General features: G+C 41.3%; 1 protein-coding gene and 1 long non-coding RNA gene across 2 annotated transcripts; one reads left to right on the top strand and one right to left on the bottom strand.

Annotated features, from left to right (window-relative positions):
• Window positions 1-7,864: 7,864 nt before the first annotated feature.
• Window positions 7,865-21,516, top strand: pdzph1 (PDZ and pleckstrin homology domains 1). Its single transcript, XM_029710444.1, has 13 exons — window positions 7,865-7,986; window positions 10,293-10,391; window positions 11,006-13,231; window positions 13,397-13,522; window positions 14,247-14,411; window positions 14,954-15,055; window positions 15,383-15,493; window positions 15,869-16,047; window positions 17,152-17,309; window positions 17,788-17,830; window positions 18,099-18,288; window positions 19,651-19,786; window positions 20,453-21,516. Exons 2-13 carry the CDS (start codon window positions 10,328-10,330, stop codon window positions 20,550-20,552), a joined length of 3,600 nt encoding a protein of 1,199 aa, XP_029566304.1. The 5' UTR covers window positions 7,865-7,986; window positions 10,293-10,327; the 3' UTR covers window positions 20,553-21,516.
• LOC115160111 (uncharacterized) lies at window positions 14,873-17,282 on the bottom strand. The gene is made up of 2 exons (XR_003869000.1): window positions 17,117-17,282; window positions 14,873-15,480 (listed from the first exon to the last, which is right to left on the bottom strand). It is a non-coding gene; the product is annotated as an uncharacterized LOC115160111 (long non-coding RNA).
• Window positions 21,517-21,864: the final 348 nt, after the last annotated feature.

The raw sequence follows: 21,864 nt of genomic DNA, 5'->3' as shown, positions 1-21,864 counted from the left end.
TTCAGGACAAAAAAAAACGCTAACTTGCCCCTCCCTCCCCATCTCTCTTTTGTTGGCAGTCCCAGGTGATGCAGCTATACCAGGCAGTGCTCCAGATGGGGCAGGTGTGTGGGTTTTTAGCCGCGGTGCCCCCCACTCAGACTGGCTGTTTGACCCCCCTCCCCACTAATGTAGGCCAGCTCCATTAGGAGCTGGGAGCCCACGGCCATTTACCAGGGGTCTAGATTAAGAAAACACGTGGATGGCCTGGATGATGAATTATTTCTAGTCCAGCCTGTATGCTGAGCAAACAGGCCTTTCCTATTTATACAATGGACACATGCGCACACACACACACACACACACACACACATGTGTGCACACACACACACACGCACACACATACACACACACACACACACTCACATGCACATCTGCATGCAAGTAGACACAAACATACAGACGTAGAGTAGGGCATGTGTAACCTTGACAAAGACTTTGGTATGTCTCTATGCATCCTCTCCTACTCCACTCTCAGTGATTACAGATATTTATAATGTCACCTACTAATATGATGTACATTATAATGTCTTGTCTTGAAATAATATTATTTCCTTTTTCTGAACGAGAAACAAATGAACACTCCAAAAATCTAACATACTAACTACCACTAGTTAGCAACTAGCATACTAACTACCGCTAGTTAACACCTAGCATACTAACTACCACTAGTCAACACCTAACATACTAACTACCACTAGTTAACACCTAGCATACTAACTAATGCTAGTTAACACTTAACATACTAACTACTACTAGTTAACACCTAGCATACTAACTACCACTAGTTAACACCTAACATACTAACTACTGATAGTTAACACTTAACATACTAACTACCATTAGTTAACACCTAACATACTAACTACGATAGTTAACACTTAACATACTAACTTCCATTAGTTAACACCTAACATACTAACTACTGCTAGTTAACACCTACATACTAACTACCACTAGTTAACACCTAGCATACTAACTAATGCTAGTTAACACTTAACATACTAACTACCATTAGTTAACACCTAACATACTAACTACTACTAGTTAACACCTAGCATACTAACTACCACTAGTTAACACTTAACATACTAACTACCATTAGTTAACACCTAGCATACTAACTACCACTAGTCAACACCTAACACACTAACTACTGATAGTTAACACCTAACATACTAACTGCCGCTAGTTACCACCTAACATACTAACTATCACTAGTTAACACATAACATACTAACTACCACTAGTTAACACCTAACATACCAACTACTTATAGTTAACACTTAACATACTAACTACCATTAGTTAACACCTAACATACTAACTACTGCTAGTTAACACCTAACATACTAACTACCACTAGTTAACACCTAGCATACTAACTAATGCTAGTTAACACTTAACATACTAACTACCATTAGTTAACACCTAACATACTAACTACTACTAGTTAACACCTAGCATACTAACTACCACTAGTTAACACTTACCATACTAACTACCATTAGTTAACACCTAGCATACTAACTACCACTAGTCAACACCGAACATACTAACTACCACTAGTTAACACCTAGCATACTAACTAATGCTAGTTAACACTTAACCTGCTACCTACCATTAGTTAACACCTAACATACTAACTACTGCTAGTTAACACCTACATACTAACTACTACTAGTTAACACCTAGCATACTAACTACTACTAGTTAACACCTAGCATACTAACTACCACTAGTTAACACTTACCATACTAACTACCATTAGTTAACACCTAGCATACTAACTACCACTAGTCAACACCTAACATACTAACTACCACTAGTTAACACCTAGCATACTAACTAATGCTAGTTAACACTTAACCTGCTACCTACCATTAGTTAACACCTAACATACTAACTACTGCTAGTTAACACCTACATACTAACTACTGATAGTTAACACCTAACATACTAACTAATGCTAGTTAACACCTAGCATACTAACTACCACTAGTTAACACCTAGCATACTAACTACTACTAGTTAACACCTAACATACTAACTACCGCTTGTTAACACCTAGCATACTAACTACCACTAGTCAACACCTAACATACTAACTACCACTAGTTAGCAACTAGCATACTAACTACCGCTAGTCAACACCTAACATACTAACTACCACTAGTTAGCAACTAGCATACTAACTACCGCTAGTTAACACCTAGCATACTAACTACCGCTAGTCAACACCTAACGTACTAACTACCGCTAGTTAGCAACTAGCATACTAATTACCGCTAGTTAACACCTCTAGTTAACACCTAACATACTAACTATTGCTAGTTAACACCTAACATACTAACTGCCACTAGTCAACACCTAACATACTAACTACTGCTAGTCAACACTTAACATACTAACTACTGCTAGTTAACACATAACATACTAACTACCGCTAGTTAACACATAACATACTAACTTCTGCTAGTTAACACCTAACATACTTACTACCACTAGTTAACACCTAACATACTAACTATCACTAGTTAACACCTTGCATACTAACTACCGCTAGTTAACACATAACATACTAACTAATGCTAGTTAACACCTAACATACTAACTACCACTAGTTAACACCTAACATACTAACTACTGCTAGTTAACACCTAACATACTAACTAGTCATACAGTCAAATCCAAAAGAAAAGGTCTGAGCACCTGGTTGTTGTGGTCATTAGCAACAGAGAATGGTCTAAGCACCTGGTTGTTGTAGTCATTAGCAACAGAGAATGGTCTGAGAACCTGGTTGTTGTGGTCATTAGCAACAGAGAATGGTCTGAGCACCTGGTTGTTGTAGTCATTAGCAACAGAGAATGGTCTGAGAACCTGGTTGTTGTGGTCATTAGCAACAGAGAATGGTCTGAGCACCTGGTTGTTGTAGTCATTAGCAACAGAGAATGGTCTGAGCACCTGGTTGTTGTAGTCATTAGCAACAGAGAAGGGTCTAAGCACCTGGTTGTTGTAGTCATTAGCAACAGAGAATGGTCTGAGCACCTGGTTGTTGTAGTCATTAGCAACAGAGAATGGTCTAAGCACCTGTTTGTTGTAGTTATCAGAAAGCTCCCCACATTTCTCATTCTTAGATTAGTCCAGTCAGGCTAGAACACACGGTGTGTTTGTGTTTCCATTCCACTGTGAAGAGAGATGACGGGGGAAATCAGGCGATGCCGCATGTGTGTTGTATGGGATGGGATGGGGCGATTTATCTGACGGGCAGTTCTCAGAATGCCTTGATTCATGTCGCCATCTGCTGGACAAAAGAAAGAACTACAGCCTTGGACAACAAAGGCATACAGCCATTGGTGCTATTGCTTTTGTAGGTCTACTTTTACTTGCCTGATCCACCATCTTAATCACTGCGCTCTTTTTTGAGTAACAGAATGTAAGCTACCGTGTTTAGGATGGTGGAATGAGGCTATACTTATACTTATACTTATACTAATGTTTTTTTAAATTGTTTTTATTGTGTCAACCCACCACTTGTTTTGGTAAACAACAGCAGAGGGATGTGTTTGCAGAAATGTGACAATTTTCACATTTTTAGACAAAGCTATGGATGCAAGGACTTACCATCCATGAGATCAACATTTTTCTGGGCTATACTTGGCCTTGTCTCAGGATGGTAAGTTGGTGATCGAAGATATCCCTCTAGTGGTGTGGGGGCTGTGCTTTGGCAAAGCAGGTGGGGTTATATCCTGCCTGTTTGGCCCTGTCCGAGGGTATCATCGGATGGGGCCACAGTATCTCCTGACCCCTCCTGTCTCAGCCTCCAGTATTTATGCTGCAGTAGTTTGTGTCGGGGGGCTTGGGTCAGTCTGTAAGATCTGGAGTATTTCTCCTGTCTTATCCAGTGTCCTGTGTGAATTTAAGTATGCTCTCTCTAATTCTCTCTTTCTCTCTTTCTTTCTTTCTCTCTCTCGGAGGACCTGAGCCCTAGGACCATGCCTCAGGACTACCTGGCATGATGACTCCTTGTTGTCCCCAGTCCACCTGGCCGTGCTGCTGCTCCAGTTTTAACTGTTCTGCCTGCGGCTATGGAACCCTGACCTGTTCACTGTGATTACTATTATTTGACCATGCTGGTCATTTATGAACATTTAAACATGTTGGCCATGTTCTGTTATAATCTCCACCCGGCACAGCCAGAAGAGGACTGGCCACCCCTCATAGCCTGGTTCCTCTCTAGGTTTCTTCCTAAGTTTTGGCCTTTCTAGGGAGTTTTTCCTAGCCACCGTGCTTCTACACCTGCATTGCTTGCTGTTTGGGGTTTTAGGCTGGGTTTCTGTACAGCACTTTGATATATATATCTTCTGATGTAAGAAGGGCTATATAAATAAATTTCATTTGATTTGAAAATGATTTGTTTTGAAGATATACAGTTGATCTAATATCATAATGCATTTAAAAGTTATATTCATCAAGAATTTACCATTCATCCAGGATAAGTCCAATCCAGGATAGCTCCTTTAAATGCACAGTATATAAAGTTTGATTTAGTATGTCATTTAGTTTTGTAAAATGAGGACCTGATAATGTGGCCTCCAGTTTTGTATCATATGTAGTTGTGTTCCAATTTGAATTACAGTGGTTCATTAAATCTCCAGACTTTGAAAAACACTAAATGAATTTAGCAGAACAACTGTAATAACTGTGGTTCAGTCACTGGATGGATTATCACTGTCAAAGTTGGTCGTTTTGTAATTTGGTTTACATAAAGGTGTCTGCTGATCATATCTTAACTGAAGTGTATCAGCCAGAGGCTTGAATGACCATGTTCCTGATTGTTTATGACCCAAATATATTCTACAGAGAAATGTTTGAAGCAGGTTTTCTCTCCCCACTCACCAGTATTTAAAACCCATTATTCCATATAAAGCGATATTGTTAGCAGGAAGACAAATATAGAATATACATGTATTGAAAATGTTGTATTGAAAGGGGCTTTGGGTTGGATGTAGGTTCTGGGTGGAATTCCTTTTTTAATCAATCAACTCATTTATATTTGAAGAGTTTATTTACAAAAATCTATAGACCAGGTGGAAAGTGACTCCACTGACATGTTCAATCTCTCCTTTTCCCAGTCGGTAATCCCAACATGTTTCAAACTGACCACCATTGTCCCTGTTCCCAAGAGCACTCAAGGTAACATGCCTAAATGACTATCACCCTGTTGCACTCACATCTGTAATTATGAATTTGAAAGGCTGGTCATGACACACATCAATACCATCATCCCAGAGACAATGGACCCACAGCAATTCACATACCGCCCCAACAGATCCACAGATGGCTCATCCCACTGCCCTCTCCCACCTGGACAAGAGGGGAAATAACCGTCAGAATGTTGTCCATAGAATAAAGTTCAGCCTTCAGCACCATGGTACCCTCCAAGCTTATCACCAAGTTGGGGACCCTTGGACTGAACACCTCCCTTTGCAACTGGATCCTGGACTTCCTGACGGGCCGGCCACAGGTCTGCTGACGACACGACAGTGGTAGGCCTGATTGCCGATGCCGATGACAGCCTACAGGGAGGAGGTCAAAGACTTGCCAGGACAACGATCTCTCCCTCAACATCAGTTAGACCAAGGAGCTGATCGTGGACTACAGGAAAAAGAGGGAAGATCAAGCACCCATCCACATCGATGGGACTGTAGTGGAGCGATTTGAAAGCTTCAAGTTACTTGGCGTCCACATCACTAAGAACTTAACATAATCTCATCATCGTGATATCTTGACTGACTGCATCACTGCTTGGTATGGAAAATGCAATCAATCACAAAATCCTACAGAGTGTGGTGCAGACAGCCCTGTACATCACTGGAGCCGAGCTCCCTGCCATTCTGGACTTCAATATCAGGCGGCGATGAAAGCCCGAAAAATGACCATAGACTTCAGCCACCCAAGCCATAGACTGTTCATTCTGCTACAGTCGGGCAAACGGTACCAGAGCATCGGCTCTCCGTCCAAAATACTCAGAGAAATCTTCTAACCCCCAAGCCATAAGACTGCTAAATGGTTAACTAAATGGTTACCCGGACTATTTTCACTGACCCTATGCACACTCACAAGACTATATACTGTATACACACCACATACACACTCACACACATTACAGTGACACTACACTTGTGATATAATGGTGCCGGAGGAGATGGCTGCTGTTTTATGGGCTCCTAACCAACTGTGCTATTTTGTTTTTTTCCACATTGTTTGTAACTCATTTTGTACATAAAGTTGCTGCTACCGCCTCTTATGACCGAAAAGAGCTTCTGGACATCAGAACAGCGATTACTCACCTCGAACTGGACAAAGATTTTTTTTCTTTAATGAGTCTGATGAAAAGGATATACTGCTTCCCGAAGACCAGGCCCAAATCCCCATCATTCGTGTGAAGAAAAGACGGAGATAAAGGGGGCAAAGATCGGGGTGCCTTGTGAGGATTCGTAGGCGAGTGAGAAAATCACCACTACCATCGGTTGTATTGGCCAACGTGCAACAGTGAAGAGGCGCCTCCGGGATGCTGGCCTTCTAGGCAGAGTTGCAAAGAAAAAGCCATATCTCAGACTGGCCAATAAAAATAAAATATTAAGATGGGCTAAAGATCACAGACACTGGACAGAAGAACTCTGCCTAGAAGGCCAGCATCCCGGAGGCGCCTCTTCACTGTTGATGTTGAGACTGGTGTTTTGCGGGTACTACTTAATGAAGCTGCCAGTTGAGGACCTGTGAGGCGTCTGTTTCTCAAACTAGACACTCTAATGTACTTGTCCTCTTGCTCAGTTGTGCACCGGGGCCTCCCACTCCTCTTTCTATTCTGGTTAGAGCCAGTTTGCGCTGTTCTGTGTAGGGAGTAGTACACAGAGTTGTTCAGTTTCTTGGCAATTTCTCGCATGGAATAGCCTTCATTTCTCAGAACAAGAATAGGCTGATGAGTTTCAGAAGAAAGTGCTTTGTTTCTGGCCATTTTGAGCCTATAATCAAACCCACAAATGCTGAAGCTCCAGATACTCAACTAGTCTAAAGAAGGTCAGTTTTATTGCTTCTTTAACCAGAACAACAGTTTTCAGCTGTGCTAACATAATTGCAAAAGGGTTTTCTAATGATCAATTAGCCTTTTAAAATAATAAACTTGGATTAGCTAAAACAACATGCCATTGGAACACAGGAGTGATGGTTGCTGATAATGGGCCTCTACAACTATGTAGATATTCCATAAAAAAATCTGCCGTTTCCAGCTACAATAGTAATTTACAACATTAACAATGTCTACACTGTATTTCTGATCAATTTGATGTTATTTTAATGGACAAAATAATTTGTTTTTCTTTAAAAAACTATGAATTCTAAGTTACCCCAAACTTTTGAACGGTAGTGTATGTTTAGAACTCAGTTATTCACTGGTGAGCTCTGCAATGGTCACAAGGCTGCAATAACTTCCTATTTATGTCTGTTGACTTGTCGAGACTGGACTAGAGCCAATCAACGACCTTACCCTCAACTAGCCCTAGTCATGAATCTGACCCCAAAGTTGATGTTTCCCACATTCATTAACCACCATAAATCTGATTAGTCCTGATCTGTCCAGTTTAAATGAAAAGTTTCAGCTTCTACGTGTGATAGTCCTCTTTTATTAACGATGTGATTCCGTAGACAAAGGCTACTGAATAGACTTCAGCTTCACACTGACATCACAAGTGGTTCATGAGATTACATGCATTAAGCTGCTTTAGCTGCAGGAATAGAAACATTAAGAAGTGGAGCGGTCTTAGGTGCACGGGTCATGTGGCGTCTTTGTGAAAGATATGCCCTGTATGACTAACGTTCTTCAACTTGACAGACTATTCTAAAAGAGGAAAAAAATATCCCCTTTCTGGACATATTCATTCAGGGGTAAGTCAGAGCCTTTACTTGGTTGTTCATTGCATCGGAGTCTCTGAGATATAGGTTGTGTATGCCAGGAATGCATATAGCTCACCTGAGAATGTAATGGAAGGCATTGAAAATGGTCACGGAGAATAAAATGGAGTGTTTTGGGAATCTTGGATTCTAGAGGAAATGTGTTTCTTACCATTAAAATGAATAACTGATTCAGTAAAGCATGCAAAATGTTACCGTGTATAAGGGTTGGGGTCAATTGCAATTGAATTAAATTCTTGAATTCACTTATTAGTTGGAAAATGTACGTTGAATTCAATTTTACATTTTACAAATCTTCATGTTATGGAATTGAATTGGAATTGTAAAAACATAAAATCTTTGGAATTGAATTGAATTGTAATTCAATATTTTTACATTTCACATTTAAAGGAATTAGTGCACATAGTATCAAAAATGTATTGTAGGATGTGTTTTTAATCATATTAACCTGTATCACTATATTTTCAGTATAGCTAGGCTGTCTGAAGTGACATGATCAGCCTGAAAGCCTGAAGGAATTGAATTTGATTTTGTGGAATTGTTGGGGATAATTTAAATATTTGGAATTGACCTAACATTGGAATTCAGAAGACTTAACTTATATCTGAATTCAAAGACTGACCTGGAATTGAATTCAATGGAATTTACAGGGAGAGAGAATTGAATTAGAATTGAATTTGTGGAATTGACCCCAACCATGCTGTGTGTGCCAGGTCATTTGGAAATAGTGATAATATATATTTCCAGGTAAGTATGAAATGTACATATGGGTGGCGAAGGTTATCTGTTCTTTCCTGGTGTTGGCTAATTCTACTCAATGGATTACGTTTAATTAAATTATTTTTTTATCTGAAAATGAGTCAACATTTTATATGCATTTTTGGTTGTATCACTATCGACACTACATCCTTATCTGATGCTGACATTACATTACATTCATATCAAGCAGTTTGACCTAAATTAAGCCAATTTATCTTAAAAACATTTTTTTATAAATGTATGGTACGTCAACTCTTTGCATCAATTGTGATGCTTTTTTAAATTCTGGGCTCATTCAGTGGTTGAATAAATCTGTCATTTTGGACCTGAGCATAATCAGGGAAATGGATACCTATTTCCTATGCCAGCACCAGAGAGTGGACATTAAGCCTCAATTTAAGACGACAGTAGGATCTCACACCAACTATCACATATCTATATGCAACATGATCACATCAGAAAACTGTTTTCTGTCCGTTTCCTACAGCTCTATAATGATCTATTGGTGTGGAAATTGTCGGCCTACCATTTTATCAAGAACCGTACCAACGCTACAGTTGCTGTAGATGTGCCACTGTTTTTTGAGAGCCAATTCTAATCAAACACTCAGATATTGGTATGTTGCATGCATCATAATCAATATTTTGGCAAACTTAACCCAACACCTAGCGAGCTTGTCAATCTGTTCAGATTAATTTTTTGTTGCTTAATGGCTAAGGTGTGGGTTGACAGCCACTGGATCTGGGTTCGACTCCCGGTCAGGGCTATCCCTAGAATTCACTACAGTATATAAACACTGTTCATTCTGTTATTACTTTTAATCCTATCAGTCCTTAGACCCCAGCAATTTTCATTTATTTGACTTAAATGTATATTTTATATAGCCCTTATATTTAGCTGTACAATGAAGTGTTTTTACCATTTTATTTTCAGAACAACCAGGACTAGAACACAAATACAATTTGACATAAACAAATGTCAATAAAAAAAAAAACAAGGTCAGCCAAAGCAAAAACGTGATAGAAATGCATTTATACTGAAGTTGTTTGCACAGTGGGAAATTAATAACCAACTAGTCAGTAACAACTGTGTGGAGTTTGGAGATTTGTGACAGCTTATTACAGTATTATAGACATTATGTCCTAGGGATTCTATCATCTTCGATGTGTAGAAAAACCCCTTACCTTCTAGCGACATTTGTGTAGCTTGTGAGCTTTAATAGAGCAAAACATATTACATGTGCCATTCGAACTCCACGGACGATTATGTAAAAAAAAAACCTGATCCCGGGCCATTTCGGGAACTGCCCTTGTCTCACAAACACCGCTCCAGCTCAACCCTCTTTAATCACACAGACTAATGGTCGGTACGGATGCAGAAGAAATAGACGAATCCGAAAGGTACAACCCAGAAGTCAAACACACAAAGTCCAAATCACACCGGCATCACGGTGTGAATAATTGGGTTAAACAGCTAATGAACAATAAAGTTGTTCATGATTTTGTAATCGTCTGTTGCAGTGTATGGGAGATTGGAAGCTGAGGCCTAGGGAAGAATGAGTCGTCGCGGGAGCAGGAGGAGGAACAGTCGGAGGAGGAAGAGCCCCACCAGCAGTAAACGTGAGTGGAGGTTATTGGGGCGGATCCTTTAGAGAAATGGGGTTAATCCTGTCATGGCTGGCTGAGTCACGCCCGGCCCATCCACCCACACCTTCACTATTAAGCCTGCCAATGTTTGGCCAATCGGAGCAGGTGAGGATTACTGTGGTCTCGTCTATGTAACCACAGCTAATGGACAAGAGCCAAGAGGCTCCATCTTGGAATGAATCCCACACATTGTGATAAGGTACCATTTTGCTTGAGAGAAATGCTTCACAGAAATGCTTCACAGAAAAGGGTCAGTAGTGTATATGAGGATGGCTCAGCAGCCACGAGGCCTATAAGGTTTATACCAAATGCAAGAGTTGGAAAATATTCAACCACAATCCTCACTACAATGTGTTAATCAATTCAATCTCAGGGTACATAGAAGGGATCAAACTTTTAGATACCTTTTGAGAGATTTAGTTCCTCAGTCTCATAGCTTGTCTTGAGCAGTGATATCCATGCTATGGCATTGCGGCCGTACAGTGGTCTTAATAGTTGTTGTTGTAGTTTTTGATGTAGGCTACCTGGTATTTCTATCTCTGCATTCCTAAAATGTTAAGGTGTATTCATTTTTGTCTTCCTTACAGAGAGTGCCTCTCAATGCGTTTTTCAAAAACAAAACAAAAGTAACAGTGTGGTTTGCCAGGATGATATCACTGAGAAAGGAGAAATTGAATCATTACGTAAAGAAAATATTTTGTCAGACTCTGATGAAGAGGGAAAATACAGTGAGATTCCAAGCAAAGAGAAAAAAGTCAGGCGAGACAGTCAAGGGGAGTCCTCTCGAAACAAAAGGCCACCTAGCATTGCAAAGCAAGAGAACATAGACAGGGGGGTGAAATTCACAACTTTGGTAACCATTGACGATTTGCAACCATCATCTTCAAAAATCATCTTTCAGCACTCTCGTATTGGCTCGAACATGAAGTTTGAAATTCAAGAAATTCTACAGTCCGATAACTCAGGGATCAAGACAGTATATGTGTTCGAAAGTCAACAGGGGGCTACTGGAGAGCCTTGTGTCCAGAGTCAACGTGAGAAGAGACTCAGTCCAAATAATGACTTAATTCAGCAGTCATGGACTCTAAACCCAAATGTAAACATCACAGTGCACAGTCAAAACAGGAAGCACAACTATGAATTTAGCATTCCAGAAAGCAGCAAGGATGCAAGGGTCACAGCAAGACATAGCATTGCTTCAAGGTGTTGTGGGGAATTGGCCTGCCGCAAAAGCTGCTGTGATGATCAATTTGCTTTTCACCGTTCGCCCAGCAACAATGACACTGACTTCACATTGGCAGGTGGGTCCTCCAGCCCATCCCCTTTGCCTGACTTCTGGAAAAGCACAGATGCACTGTGTGACATTCCCCCACCATGTGAGTTTTCCGACCGTAAATATGAACCCCTGGCAGACCTTACCGAAGACATAGCTTCCTGTCAGATTGGAGCTTGTTGTACTATGGACAAACAGCAATGGGTATTCAGTCCACCACCCTCCATGAGGCACCATAAAGACTCTGGTTGCCCCTACTCACTTGATGGTGAAGACAGTGCCCATTTGGCATCTTTCTTCGACAGCGTATCGGAATCAGACAACTATGAACCCATGTTCATGAGACCACCATTGTCAGTGAGCAGGTCCAGTTACACCAAAGACTTCGTCCAAAACCACGAGATGAAGACCCAGATGCGTAACAATAGCATAGCTACCGTAGAATGCAAAACCTGCTTGTCGTCCAGTTATCTACAAAAGCCGACGAAGAGGCGGCGGACTTTCCCAGGAGTGAAAGAAGAACCAAGTCAAATGCAGGAGGGCCTACCTTCGTGGGAGGGAAGGGAGTCCTTTTCGTCTGGCACCATCTCCTCTTACATGATGGAGTCCCTTCCGCTCCAAGCAGAGAGACTAAGGAGACTGACAGCAGACCACCAGGAAGATGAGAGGCTTTGTCCCTTTAGTGCATTGAGTTGTAAATCCTCCCAAAGCAGCTGCAGTTACAGACCCAGCTCCAGCAATGTAAACAGCCACCTCGAGCCACAGCAACAACTGATCAATCCGTCATACGCATCTACGTCCGAGGAGGCTGTACAGGAGATCTTCCAGTTACCAGAGCCAAGGCACCTACCATGTGAAGAACCCAGAGGACCCGACATGGACTTCGGAGGGAATGCATTGGCGGACATGGCTTTTGGAGTGGAGCAAATCGAAGTGGCAGAGAGCGGCTTTGATGAAGACATGGGGGAAGTGGAGGACCACAGCCTAGATCCCACGATGGAGGAGCTCACTCAGAGGGACCTGCTCGTTCAGGTCTTCCCTCCCTCCCCTTCCAAACTGTCATCCCAAGAGAATTCAGTTTCCGATCTTCAATCCATGCGGCGAAGAGGATCAGTCATGGCCATAACAACAGGGGGCACTGAGCAAAGTTTCTTGCAGAGTGTCTCCAAACTAGCAGAGAGCGCAGCTCTGAATAGTCCCCACTGGGACGCCTTCAACGTAATCCCAGAGGCACGGTCTGTGTTCCCCATACTGGACATGGAGATGGACTCAAGAATCACAAGTAAAGCTACAGAGGAAGTTAGATTTAGCCCGAAAAGGTCTCTTACTGTAAGAGCTAGCATCTCCAGCCCTACTCTTTCACAGATTGAGGAGGGGAAAGAACCTCCTTCAAAATACAAGATTGTAGAGGATTCAGGCATGGAAATTGCAGAGGCACCCAGTCCAGATCATGAATCTCAAGACCAAGAGACAGAAAGCAAGTGGAAGCCCAAGCTATATCAGTCAGATTCTACAGCGGAAAAACAAAGTGTGTCCAAATGTGAGTTGTACCAATCTCACGTTTTTCACTAATCATAGCCTAAGACATTGATTCCAAATCCTCACTTGTCCCAGAGGGACCACGAGTTTCAATCATTTGGTTTAGAGGATATAGGGCGGGTCAGAAAGTGTTCTCATATGGGTATCCTTTATTTATTTTCTGAAGCCTCCTTAGAGGTCAAGGACAACGGCCCCGAGCACTGGGCTAAGAGACGGAATCTCTTCAAGGACAGCAAGCAATGGAGCTCTGTAGGAGGAAGCTCCATAACCAGCAGCATCAATGAGGAGTCAGGTAGGCACGCTAATGTCCCCTAATCTACAACCAGACACAGCTTTAATTTCTTGGTCTATAACCAGCCACAACACAGATATTGAGTGGTATGCCTTTATTGCTATGACCAGACATAACAAGGCAATCAGAACTGTATGAACAGGAGGTAGAATATGATATAAGTTGTATTTTAGGCGTGTCAGCGATACCATAGGTTTTCACAATTGGGGTGATTGGGGTTTAGTCATTGTAAATCTATTGTAGGTATTGCAGAAAAGGGAAGGCAATGGCATCTCCCATAAATAAGCACAACAACGCTTTAACTTCATGCTCTTTTTTATTTCAAAAAAGCTTATTGTTTTGACTTTTGTCAGCAGGTGCAATCTGGAAAAAAACACAACAACAATTCCACCTACTTTACTATTTGTTGTTTTTCAGATTGCACCTGCTGACGGAAGGTCTACGTTCCCACAAAGAAAGGTGCCCAACACCCCTCCCCCCCCAAAAAAGCAAGCTTTGACGAAGTCGAATGTCGAAATGCGCCCACTTTTTAAAAATAAAACAGAACTCCGTGAACTAAACATGTTGTTGTTGTTGTGGTTATTTATGGCAGACGCTATCACTTTGACTTTTCTGGAATACCGGAACCAATGATGTATAAGTCATTAACAGAAAACTTGTTTCTGAAAACTAGTAATGGAATGTCATGTCATGTCATTCTATGTGTGCTTATGTCACTGTGTAGGAATTTCAGAAGACAGTCGTTCTGTTGACATGGCAGCAAGGGACCTTGGAGATAAGGGTTTCTACACAGAAACCTTCCACTGTGCGTCATGGATTTACAGTGGAGACGAAGTCAGTCCGACTGCTGGGCCAGTTCCTCCTGGTCTCCAACCTCGAACTGTCACAAGTAGGACACCTTTCTACATTTCTTACATCACGGTGTTGGGGCCTTCTCCAATAAAGTCAGTCAGTTCAGAGATTGAAAATCAGTTAACAAATAAAAATCTTCTATAAGAAAATAATCTACGTGCAAGAGTTTGGCGTAGCGTTCTAAGCTCCCAACTCTGGCCGATGTATACCACCTGGCGACAGAGGTTTGAGCCCTGTGTCGGCCACCCTATATCTATGGCCATACTATTCGTCTCCCTCTCTACCTTTCCCGCTGTACTGTCAAGAAAATGTTACTAAAATATCTAAGGAGGTCCTGTAAAACAAATACAACTACTACCACTACTGATGTTACTTCTACGTGTACATGCTAGTCATTTAGCAGACGCTCTTATCCAGAGCGATTTGCAATAGTGAGTGCATACATTTTCATATTTTTACTACTACTACTACTACTCCTACCACCACCAATGTTCTTTATGTTATCAACAATTTAATAGATCTCATGAAGGTGAAAACATAGATGGACCATTCTTACTTAATTGGTTCTTCTCTCTGCAGTTCGTGAGAGGACGGTCAAGATTTGGAAAGGAATGGGAGAGTACCCCTGGGGGTTCAGAATACAGTTTTCCAAACCCATTGTGGTCACAGAGGTCGACACAAGTAAGTCCACTTGTGTACCGTATTTGTACTATGTGCAACTTATCATGCTAATAAATGCACAGCAACGGTTACTCAGACAATATTTTCAATTGTATTGTTTGCTTGATAAAGATGCAGTTTGCTCAACAAAGAATTTGCTATCCTTTTAAAAGAGACTGATTAGTATATTTTTCATTTTAAGGCGGACATTTTGTGTCACTGCAGAAATTGTCAAGCAGTTTGATGTTTTTGACAGATATTATCACTGCTGCAAGTGTCCGTTGTCAGTATCTAGCAAACCACACTGCTAGCTCAGCTGTAAGCCAAGCTCCTCCCTTCTGGTTTCAGATGGAGCAGCCGAGGAGGCGGGGCTATTGGTGGGAGATTTCGTCATGGCCGTCAATGGGATCGATGTCACCAGTATCCCCCACTCTGAGGCAGCTGACCTGGCAAGACAAGGTAAGAATAATATAGGCCAACATGTTAACTGTTAGATCATGGTACTGCACATGTATGTAGTTAGAATTTGCTATAAAGGATAATGCACCACAGGAGGTTGGTGATACCTTAATTTGGGAGGACAGGCTCGTGGTAATGGCTGGAGCGGAATCTCTGGAATGGTTCTGAAATACATGCCATTCCATTCGCTCCGTTGCAGCCATTACTTTGAGCCGTCCTCCCTTCAGCAGCCTCCTGTGGAGTGCCCATCAGGTACCTCTTCCCAAGCCAAAATTGATTTAAGGACAGCATGTCTTGACAAACACTTTGCTATCATGTTTAGTTGTTTTAGTATGTGATTGAGAATGGGATCCCCTATTATTTGGTTTTTGATAGGCCCAGACCTCCTGACTATGACCATTGGCTCAGACATCGGTCGAGGCCCCAACACCCCCAGACCTACCTGCCGGGGCTACCTCCATAAACGCACCCAGTCTGGCCTGATTAAGGGTTGGAGAAGGAGGTGGTTCGTGCTCAGACATGACTGCTGCCTGTACTACTACAGACATAAAAAGGTGAGCACAGCATCCTGGTAACTCGTCGCGTGCCTTTAGAGAAACTACACTACTGTGTTTTGGATCTAAAAGACACATTTCAAATTCAAAGTTTGTCAGACATTTTGCATACCTCATAATTGCTCTTCAGTCAAGCAGTTTTATATTCCACACTATGTGTCGTGTAAATGCCCCTGTAGGACAACATTACATATGAGGTGAACTATCCCTACTTTCTTCCACAACAATATTCTCCCAGAAGTTTCATTTAGAAAAGGTGAATTGGGCCTGGAAATCAATTAACAGGAAGTCACGTAGGATGTTAGTTTTCTTTGAAGGGCCTACGGTAACTATGACATGTGTGGATTGTGGTATTCTCTTTAAGTGGATGAAAGAGTGTCCAGATAAACATGGCTTAACAGTCATCCTCAAGACACCACTCCTTCACTCTAACAGTCATCCTCAAGACACCACTCCTTCACTCTAACAGTCATCCTCAAGACACCACTCCTTCACTCTAACAGTCATCCTCAAGACACCACTCCTTCACTCTAACAGTCATCCTCAAAGCACCACTCCTTCACTCTAACAGTCATCCTCAAGACACCACTCCTTCACTCTAACAGTCATCCTCAAGACACCACTCCTTCAATCTAACAGTCATCCTCAAGACACCACTCCTTCACTCTAACAGTCATCCTCAAGACACCACTCCTTCACTTTAATAGTCATCCTCAAGACACCACTCCTTCACTCTAACAGTCATCCTCAAGACACCACTCCTTCAATCTAACAGTCATCCTCAAGACACGACTCCTTCACTCTAACAGTCATCCTCAAGACACCACTCCTTCACTCTAACAGTCATCCTCAAGACACCACTCCTTCACTCTAACAGTCATCCTCAAGACACCACTCCTTCACTCTAACAGTCATCCTCAAGACACCACTCCTTCACTCTAACAGTCATCCTCAAGACACCACTCCTTCACTCTAACAGTCATCCTCAAGACACCACTCCTTCACTCTAACAGTCATCCTCAAGACACCACTCTAACAGTCATCATCAAGACACCAACTATTCACTTACAATCTCCACTGACAGCCAGTGTATTTCTGTTGCAGGATGAGGGGAGGAAGCGAGCTCTGTCATCTTTTAAGCTAGAGGGAGCAGATGTTGCAGGGGACCCCTCGCTGGGGAAACCCTTTGTGTTCAAGTGCTGCCCCCTGTCTGCCAACCGAGTGTACTACTTCTCTGCTACATCCAACCTGGAGATGAAAAGGTATCGATAAAGTAGTAGTCCTTGCATAGTGTTCATTGCATTTGTATGTAGTTTTGTGTATGACCAGACTGATTTCAGATAGAAATGCATGTCATAGATCTATCATTCATTCTCATTAAAAGAAAGTATGATAAGGTGCTAGATCTATTCTATGTGCCGTATTTCTACGCTTCTTCTCAATTCCTTTTTTTGGTTTATTTTTACTTTCGGTTTTTGTACATCAGCTACAACAGCTGAAAATACAATATTTGGGGTTATTGAAAATATTTTTCACAGTGGTTTAGACGGTACCATGATTCTCTACGGCTATGCTATACATTGCTTGTAGTCACAAACTGAAATTAGATTTGAAACATTTTAGAATTGTAGAAACCAGGAAATAGCAGAGCACTAAATTGTACATACAACGCCAATAACAAGTTATTTATTGAAATAAATATCTGTGATATTGCTCACCTGCTGTTTTTCATTATTTTAGGTGGTTAGATGCCATGGACAGAGCTGTTCATCCTGTAACACAGGTAAGGATTGTTGTCAAACACTGAACACATGTCGAATTTATATCCAGTTATTCTTACAAGCTAATCTAAAATAAAATATACAATCTTTCTTGAAATTCTGTCTCGCTACAATACACTATTACATTCCATCATGCATATTTTTAACCGTGGTGGATATAATCAAAGTTGGTTTTCAGGGGGAATGATTCAGATAAATGAGGCATGTTGTTGTCCATGCTGAGACTATAGCCTATAGAACTAATCCCTGCCCTGACCTCTCATGTGGCAGAATCACGTGTGGGTGGATGTGACTCGCCACAACGCCAGCCTCCCGCCACTGGCCGTGAAGAACCCAGAGTGTCTGGGCCTGCTTCACCAGATAGACAGGAATAACAAGGACACATGGGTGCAGCACTACTGTACACTGAAGGACGGCTGTCTCTACTTCTACGCAGGCATCCGCTCAACTCACGCTCTGGGTATGTTGTGATGGCATGGCTCACATTGATTATTTTATTACATTTTACCTTTATTTAACTAGGCAAGTCAGTTAAGAACAAATTCATATTTTCAATGACGGCCTAGGAACAGTGGGTTAACTGCCTTGTTCAGGGAACGACAGATTTGTACCTTGTCAGCTCGGGGATTCAATCTTGCAACCTTTCGGTTACTAGTCCAACACTCTAACCACTAGGCTACCTGCTGGTTACTAGTACAACACTCTAACCACTAGGCTACCTGCTGGTTACTAGTCCAACACTCTAACCACTAGGCTACCTGCTGGTTACTAGTCTAACACTCTAACCACTAGGCTACCTGCTGGTTACTAGTCCAACACTCTAACCACTAGGCTACCTGCTGGTTACTAGTCTAACACTCTAACCACTAGGCTACCTGCTGGTTACTAGTCCAACACTCTAACCACTAGGCTACCTGCTGGTTTCTAGTCCAACACTCTAACCACTAGGCTACCTGCTGGTTACTAGTCCAACACTCTAACCACTAGGCTACCTGCTGGTTACTAGTCCAACACTCTAACCACTAGGCTACCTGCTGGTTACTAGTCCAACACTCGAACCACTAGGCTACCTGCTGGTTACTAGTCCAACACTCTAACCACTAGGCTACCTGCTGGTTACTAGTCCAACACTCTAACCACTAGGCTACCTGCTGGTTACTAGTCCAACACTCTAACCACTAGGCTACCTGCTGGTTACTAGTCCAACATTCTAACCACTAGGCTACCTGCTGGTTACTAGTCCAACACTCTAACCACTAGGCTACCTGCTGGTTACTAGTCCAACACTCTAACCACTAGGCTACCTGCTGGTTACTAGTCCAACACTCTAACCACTAGGCTACCTGCTGGTTACTAGTCCAACACTCTAACCACTAGGCTACCTGCTGGTTACTAGTCCAACACTCTAACCACTAGGCTACCTGCCGCCATAATGTTGACACTGAGGAGACTATCTGTCTAGGAAAATTGCTTAGGAGTTATTGATGAAAAAGATAAATTATAAATGTATGATGATATGATAATTAGATGACAAACCATATTCTGTTTAACCCATATGTCAATGAATGGATATCAATGTCAGAGATCATAATTAGTTTGAGGTTTTTCGTTGTCAATAACTTATTAGCAAGGTTCTGTTTTTTAATCGATTACATGACATTATTTGCACTCCTTGGAGAAGCCTCCTCTGCTAAATACTGTAATATACAGTATCTGACTGCCTCTAGAAGCCTCCTCTGCTAAATACTGTAATATACCGTATCTGACTGCCTCTAGAAGCCTCCTCTGCTAAATACTATAAAATATATATGACTCCCTCCAGGGGGGATCTACTTACATGGGTACACTGTGAGGGAACAGTCCTTGGGATCCAAGAAATCCACCATTGAACTGAAACCCCCTTCGGAAGAGTACAAAACCTTCTATCTCTGTGCTGAAAACCCCATGGAAAATAAACGGTGAGATGTTCACACATTTTACACATGTTGGCACATTTTAAGTAAGCATTTCACTGTACTGTTTACACCTGTTCCCACTGGGCACAGACAACATTTCAATGTCCAGTTTTGATTTACTTTTGGTTGATTTGTCAACTAATGTGAATTCAACGTGAAATCAACCAAAAAGTTCACCATGTCATTGGATTTAGGTTAAAAGTTGGTTGAAAAAAAGAAAAAAACGTACTTACGTTGAGGACTTTTTGCAAATCCAAACAATTTTCCACTTTGATTCAAGTTTTCTGTTGTTGAAATTGGAAACAATGTTGATTTACCCTGTTTTTGCCCAGTGGGTTTTACATTTTACATTTACATTTGTCATTTAGCAGACGCTCTTATCCAGAGCGACTTACAGTAGTGAATGCATACATTTTCATACATTTTATTTTTCCTCCGTACTGGCCCCCCGTGGGAATCGAACCCACAACCTTGGCGTTGCAAACACCATGCTCTACCAACTGAGCCTGTGCACGTGATAAATAAACTTTTGACACATTTTACACAAAGTAGACTCTTATTGCATTGATTTAGGAAGGAATAGAGGCACAGCTTTTTAACATTACATAATACTGTATGCTTGGAAATACCTTTGCGATAATTAATCAATTCAGAAGTTCATGTTCACAGATGGATCTTGTCTATAAAAGCATCCGCCAAAAAATGGCTACCATACCATCAGGCCGTTCAGGACTACATGAATCGACCACCAGAGGAGACCAGAATGTGAGCTCGATGGATACTCCTCGCATCGCAACCAACCTTTACTGTCCTAGCTTCTGGTTTGGTTTAACCAAAAGCATGTTAAAGGATCACTTTACTCAAAAACTTGTTATGATGCAAAACATATCATCGTCATCATCACAGTTTTTTACTCTGTACTGAAAACTTGACAACTGACATTCACAATGGGATTTTGGGGGGGGGATTGTATTAACAGTGAACTTATGATCAAAATACTAAAATATATAGTTTTTGAGTGACCTATCCCTTTAATAATGGTTATGTTTGACTTTCCTTGAAGGATTCCATGTAAAGCTGAAAATTGAATGGGAATTTGAGTATTTCAATGCAGTTTAACTTCAGGTCGCTTTACTCTACCCTGAGTGTCAGTCAGTTTACGTTATCATGCAAGAGTCCAAACACACAGATCTGGGACCAGTCTTACCCTTGTTGGACGACCAGCTGTTCAAGGCATTTACAGTATGTTCACTTCAGAAACATTATTACCGGCACTTTGGGAAAACTACTCTTTAACTAACAGTGTACTTTGAAGATGTCCATAGTCTTTATTTTTTAATTTTTTGGGGGAAAATATATTTTTTCTTTTAAATAGACCTTGGGAGTATTGTAGAGTATGTTGGAAAAGAAGATAGAATGTTTTTCACAGATCCATTCACATTTTGAAGTAATTGCTGCTGCTATTCGTAGGCTTTTTCAACAATTTCTCCAGAGTCTCACTGAACAGTCTGCAAGTATTTGGTAATTGAATGAGTTTCTGGCATTATGCATTTTATACGCATTTGTAAACATATGATATGGATGGAGTTGTCTGGAGGATTTTGAATTGTTGCTATGGGCTTGCTGTATGTTTTGATACTGTTAGCTTCCTTAGCGATCCTGCACTACACCATTTCAGAGATGAGGATGTTGGCTGAATAATAAATACATAATAAATTACAGTTTGACTATAATAAGACAATTCTATCATCTATCATTGCTACACAACACCAACAACAAATAAAACATGAACTTGTTTTATTTTTATGGGTAAGCATGTTGAGCTGTTTACTGATTTGACATGAAGTAATATTATACACTATATATGATGATACATTTGATACAAAAAAACCTGATTATTTGTGATTTACTCTGTATTATAAAATGGGTGGTTCGAGCCCTGAATGGTGATTGGCCGTGGTATACCACAGGTACGACAAAACATGTATTTGTAGTGCTCTAATTACGTCAGTAACCAGTTTATAACAGCAATAAGGCACCTCGGGGGTTTGTGGTATGTTGCCAACATACCACGGCTAAGG

Source organism: Salmo trutta, chromosome 23 (assembly GCF_901001165.1).
Source record: "Salmo trutta chromosome 23, fSalTru1.1, whole genome shotgun sequence".
In the NCBI taxonomy this organism is placed as follows: Eukaryota; Metazoa; Chordata; class Actinopteri; order Salmoniformes; family Salmonidae; genus Salmo; species Salmo trutta.
Note: the sequence above shows the minus strand (reverse complement) of the source record. Positions and strands in the feature narration are given on the sequence as shown.